This window comes from Triticum dicoccoides, chromosome 3A (genome assembly GCF_002162155.2).
Source record: "Triticum dicoccoides isolate Atlit2015 ecotype Zavitan chromosome 3A, WEW_v2.0, whole genome shotgun sequence".
NCBI classification, from domain to species: Eukaryota; Viridiplantae; Streptophyta; class Magnoliopsida; order Poales; family Poaceae; genus Triticum; species Triticum dicoccoides.
In genome coordinates, this window is record NC_041384.1 from 426,643,438 (window position 1) to 426,649,437 (window position 6,000).

General features: G+C 44.1%; 1 protein-coding gene across 1 annotated transcript; it reads right to left on the reverse strand.

Moving 5' to 3' along the window:
- Positions 1-1,340: 1,340 nt before the first annotated feature.
- LOC119268395 (DEAD-box ATP-dependent RNA helicase 26-like) lies at positions 1,341-4,532 on the reverse strand. The gene is made up of 10 exons (XM_037550014.1): positions 4,213-4,532; positions 3,800-3,906; positions 3,663-3,718; positions 3,336-3,542; positions 3,047-3,253; positions 2,884-2,970; positions 2,692-2,787; positions 2,368-2,583; positions 2,105-2,287; positions 1,341-1,946 (listed from the first exon to the last, which is right to left on the reverse strand). Exons 1-10 carry the CDS (start codon positions 4,440-4,442, stop codon positions 1,719-1,721), a joined length of 1,617 nt encoding a protein of 538 aa, XP_037405911.1. The 5' UTR covers positions 4,443-4,532; the 3' UTR covers positions 1,341-1,718.
- Positions 4,533-6,000: the final 1,468 nt, after the last annotated feature.

Here is a 6,000-nt window from a genome sequence, read left to right on the forward strand (position 1 = left end):
AATGCTTCTCTCTCATCACATGATAATCAAAACAATAACATTCTAAGCACAGTCTTCTTAATTTCTACATGCACTTAGCTCATTGGGGTTGGGTAATTAAAAAGGAGAGAGATGGTGGCTTGCATCTTTTCAACGCATTTTTTACTCCACTTCATAATTTGGCCTAAAATTTCTATATGTACTTCCTCCGTCCAAAAATACCTGTCATCAAAATAAATAAATAAAGATGTATCTAGAAATAAAATACATCTAAATCTATTCCTTTTTATCCATTTTGATGACAAGTATTTCTGCACGGAGAAAGTACATTTTTCACCGGGCGACAAAGGAAGTACTAGAAAAGAAGAAAACAAAGGGGTTGAAGGTATGGTGCTGGTACGTGGTGGGCGGGCGCCACCCCGAACCGCCCGAGCCACTTGGCGTCCGGTCGGGTGTGCCTTTTGGCGTGCATGATTGTGCCGCGCCACTTGCCGTGCGGGCCATTTCACACCTCATGCATTCAGGCTGGCAACTCACCCACAACCAAAGATTTTTCAGAGGTCCTGCACTGCACTTGTGCAGTGAGTAATGGCACCTGCGTGCGCACAGCTGGCTGTGTTGTCCGAGGATGGCCACACGACAGTCTTGACATTTCCAACGGAATATTATCAGATTGGACCAAATTTATTGAGTCAGGCTTTGGTCTCAATGCAAAATTTTGTTGCTCCAGTCCAAACAAACGATACACCATTCTCGTAAGTAGCAGCTGCTCTCTTCGTGAATCCTTGGTCCAAACCCTGCAAAAAAAAAAAACGCCTCTGCGGGCAATGGGTTCCAAGCTCCAACACAAATGTTGTGACGTTGACCGTGACGCGCCCACGACGCCGGCATGGCTCCCCAAACCTCTCACCAACTTGACCCGGCACGCTCAAGCATAACCTGCAACTGCCGATCTTGCATACCATCCCATCCCTACGCTACGCACTTGCACTTCCATCGGATCTGTTCCTAACTGTTTGTTCCTCCGCACGAAAATGTGGTGGCCGGTGAACAATTCGTATCATGCCCCATCTCCCTTTGGTTTCAGGTTAATAACAAAAAGGAATCGCTAGAAATTTGTAGACTTTTGATTTTTGTTTTTGTCTTCTGAGATAGCTAACGGTTCATTCCAGTCTTTTGAGATGGCTAACAAAAAGAAGAATACAACAGTGAGGCAAAACCTAGTTACACCAAAACTATACCGGACTAGTATTTCTTAATTCGGGGTGCAAAACCAAAGGCATCTTATCTAACAAAAAGAAGAACACGACAGTGAGGCAAAACCTAGTTACAGTATTAAAGAAATGAGTGTAAGCTGGCAATGAATAATGACAAAATAATTCAGAATTCCGATTCCATAAGAATAGCATAAATGATACAAGTTGATGAATAATGTAGCAACGTGAGTGTATGATGTATTGCCATCTATTCACTAAATAGCCAAACACACGCCTCTCCCTTTCCTTCTTAAAAGTAGCTCAGGGCTATAGTTAAGGTTCAAAAATACCACACCGGACAACATGTTATACCAGGAACCTGCATATTGTCAATTGAAAGATCGGTTGATAAAGAGTGCAGCACCGGGGTACAACTCCAGGCAAATTACTTACTGTTCACAAGGGTGAGAGCAGTATGGTTGCACAAATGCACATAGTGCCTTCTCTAGCAAACAAATCCTGCTTCACCTTCAAACATCAGATTCACGAAGACCTCAGCCCAGGAACATTTTGAAGGCCCATCTTCCGAAGAATGAGTTTCGGTATGGCTGGCACAATTTCAAGCTCCATGCTCTGACTGAAGTCCTCTGCAAGCTTAACAAGTCTTGACTTGTCTCTGCTGATGGTCTTGTTTGAGTTGTAGTACCCTAACCATGCTTGATAGGCCGATTCTTTCGTCTTTATCTCCACTCTCCTGATGGCACCTTTCACCTATCAGCCAAGGAAACATAAGTGCCAAATACGTTAGCTTTACAGGGTGAAAATAGACTGAGATTTCATAAGCAGACTTTCTTGCTAAATATGCACCTAACTAACCAGAGTACAAAGCGTGGTAGATGAAAAGATAATAAAAATCATATACTGCTTACTTCTGTTTGAATGCTTGGATTAACTGGAGGTGCCACCGTCTCTGTTATTGACAGATCATTAACGCTACCAAGGAAATATTTTTCCCAGTGAGCTAACAGTAAAATGCCTTGCCCTTCCTTGCCTTTCCTTCCAGTACGACCAAGTCTATGTATATACTGCTGTCTATCAGAAGGCAACCCAACCTGCACGAGCAGATAAGATTTATGAGGAATGTACACCTTATACAAGTTCTTTGGATAAATTATATGACAACGGAACCTACCTGTATGACAAGCGAGACATCAGGATAATCAACACCACGGGCAGAAACATCAGAACTGACTAATATCAAGCCCTTTGACTTCCTAAATTCATCTGAGACCTTTGTTCTGGCAGATTGTGACTTCCTGGAATGAATCTCTCTTATATTCAGTTTCAGCTGGGAGAGAATTTCAGCAACAAGCTTGGTGACCATTGCTGTAGTACAGAATATAATAACCTGCAAAATTGCATGGGTAATGTCAACCATGGAAAATAACTAAGATGTAAACCGGCACCTTGGTGAGGTGACACCCTATCAAAAACAAAACCTGCGAGATTAACTTACTTTGTATTCTGCATCTTCTGCAATATGCTTCTTTAAGACACCATATAATATAGAGAAGTGGAGGTCTAATGGTGCAACCATGTACATCTGATTTACCTGATACATGAGTAATAATGGAAGGTGCCTATGAGCTAGCTGCCAAGCTTACTTCAAAATTCTATCTAACAACTCAGGAAAATGACAGATTTAGACCTGTGCATGTGTCTCCTCATCACCCTCTTGAACAGTATTGATGAACTTGTAATCCTTCTGCATTGCTAAATGAGATACTTCACGGACCTAAGAGTAAACATTCAAAAGATCAGATTGCATCAGGACTTCACATACAAAGAGGTGACATGAGAAAAAGAGATACCTCTCCTGGAACAGTAGCAGAAAATAGCAGTGTTTGCCGTTCCTTAGGAATGAAAGCAATTATTTTCTCAATATCTCTTCTGAATCCCATATCCAATAGGCGGTCAGCTTCATCAAGAACAAGAACCTTCACACCTTTAATCCGGGCAGAAAAACCAGGTGTGTTTTGAAGATGATCGATGAGCCTTCCAGGTGTAGCAACAAGAATCTGTTTGATCGGTAGTATGTATTAGCACATAAACTACATTCAGATATGAACAAACTGAAGCTGATACAGTTGATGGTACGACCTGACATGGCGTGGATCGCATGCTTCTTTGCTCTTGAGATAATTTTGTGCCACCAATTACAACCTGCACGCCCAGTGAGCTGTGATACTTAAGAAGCTTCCTAGCCTCAACGGCCACTTGGTATGCGAGCTCCCTAGTAGGGAGCATCACCAGCAAATTTATCGATGTAGAACGGGGTAATGTAGACAGAAGTTCAATGGCTGGAAGCTAACAATAAGAATTTGAAAGTCAGTCAGATTGGTTAATCCCCACGGTAACATCACTGCAATAAGCCATGAGCTGTGAAAGCCATCAAATTGACTAGTTGTGCTGAAGGCGAAAGAATACCAAAAATGCAACGGTTTTTCCTGTTCCAGTCTTTGCTTTTGCAAGAACATCCTTGCCTGCACTCAACAAATTATTGGAATTTTAGTTTCAGGGTTTCCCAAGACTACGGAGCAAAAATAGTTTGCGTTATTGCTGACCTTGAAGAATTACTGGCAGAGTTGCCTCCTGGACGCGGGTCAGCCTTTCATACCCAGCATCTTTGATTCCTTGCAATGACAATGGAGAAACAGCGCATTGATCGAACCTGCAATATGCAATAAAAACGAAAATTTCAAAATGAGAATGGCAGAAAAATGCTTGTGACGCCAATGTAATCCCCAATAATTTGATGAACACAGATACGGTAGCAGCCGACCGTGTCACGAACTACAACTACATGTCATTCGAGGCCAACTCCGAATGATACCCATAACTTGTAAAGCCGAGGAACAGTACGAATTGAAAAATGCTTACCACACGAGAAATATACAGTATATGGTAGGTATGTACAGTTGGGGAAATATTTCATGCGCACATTCGATCGAAACAAATATGAGGCGCGTGCCACTACCGTGTGTCGCTGAGGTACGATCCATCCACGCCTCCTGTGGCGGCGTTAGAACTTGTCCCCGCATCGATATCCATGGCCTCCGCTGGCACCATGGCCACCTCGCGGACCTGGTCGGCACCTCTTGGCCGGCTCGTGACAACCCTGGGGAACGCGGAGCCGTCCTCCGCGTCCCTCGGGCGCCGCCTCCGCTGCCGCTTCGGGGCTGCCGCGTTCCCGGGATTGCCTGACATGATCCCGCTGGGAACGCCGGCGATGTCGATATTGGTGGCGGCGGCGGCGGTGGGCGGGCGGGAACGTTGGAGCAGCGTGACCTAGGAAACACGAGGAGAGCCGAATACGCACTTCGCAACGTTGCGATGGCAATTTATGGGTTTGCCCTTTCCGACAACCGGATAATTCCATGCATTGTGGCCCTCCGAGGAAAACATATTTACCTTTTACTGCCTCCGTTCCAAAATATATGACATTTTACCAAAACGTCATATAGTACTTCCTCCGTCCCATAATATAAGAGCGTTTTTACACTACTGTAGTGTCAAAAACGCTCTTACATTATGGGACGGAGGGAGTAGATAGGAGAGAACAATAGGGGGGGGGGAGCAAATGTTGACACCGAGATATTTGTAGGAGTTAAAACAGACGAGACGAATAAAATGTGGCAGTTGCTACGTACTCTAAATATTCATGGCAATAAACCATGGTAATGGCGGGAGATTTCAATGAGATCTTCGTTCAGTGTGAGAAGGAGGGAGGGGCGGCTTAGCCCCAACGGGTGATGGACAGTTTTGGGAGTGCTTTGGAGGATTGTGATCTACATGATATTGGTTTTGTTGGAGACCCATTTACTTGCAAAACGGCAGTTGTAACTCCCAAAAATATATCCACGGGAGACTTGACAGAGCGGTAGCTTCACCAAGTTAGTGCCAAAATTTCTATTTTATAAGGTGGTGCATGGTGATCCACGCCATTCTGATCATTGAGCGTTGATAGTGCATGTGGAATATGAAGTAAGGAAGAGAAAGAGTACATGAAGGGGAGGTCAATTTCGTTTTGAGGCAAAATGTCTAGAGAAAGAACAGTGCAGTCACTGTGGTGTAGAATGCATGGATAAGAGAAATAAGGAGGCTCCGTGGTGGATGCATCAAAGGTGTGGCAAAGAACCTTATCATGTGGAGTGCCTCATGTTTGGTCAAATTGGAGAAGAAAGTATACATGCTAAAAAAGGAGTTGGTGGCATGCCAAAGAAGTGACATATCCCCTCGGTCGGTCTGGCGTGAGCGGCTACTGAAGTATAAACTATAGAGGCTAGAATATCAGTTAGACCTTTACTTAAAGCAACAGGGCATTTACATGAACTGGATGGAGAAAGGCGACAATAACACATCAATTTTTAGGCTATATGCGTCCGCTAGGAAAAAGATGAATCACATCAGCAAACTAAAAACGAAAATGGAGGAGGGTGGTTGAGGAGGCAGAGATGGCAGAGGAAAAACTAACTAATTTTGTTCTTTCTTTACTTCACATGTTGGGGATCCTATGGAGGATCTCTTGGACCGAATTCCGGCCCGATGACAATGGATATGAACAAGGTCTTAATGAAGGAGTTCACAAGTGAGAAGGCGAGGAGCGCCTTGGATAGTACTGCTGGCCTCAAGGCCCTCGATGTGATGATATGTCGGATGTGTTCTTCAAGCGCCATTGGAAACAGTGGGTGAACATGTCATAGATGAAGTCTTGCATGTGCTGTGTAGGCTTGTAATGAAACGTGTGTGGTCATAACCCCAAGGT

What these genes read in the sequence shown, in the direction of transcription:
- LOC119268395 (XM_037550014.1), bottom strand. Translation starts at nt 4,442, where the DNA reads ATGTCAGGCAATCCCGGGAACGCGGCAGCCCCGAAGCGGCAGCGGAGG. An exon ending in GAAAAACCGTTGCATTTTTG is followed by an intron (nt 3,543 to 3,662) that starts GTATTCTTTCGC and finishes TCTTATTGTTAG; the next exon opens with CTTCCAGCCATTGAACTTCT. An exon ending in ATGTCTCGCTTGTCATACAG is followed by an intron (nt 2,288 to 2,367) that starts GTAGGTTCCGTT and finishes CTGCTCGTGCAG; the next exon opens with GTTGGGTTGCCTTCTGATAG.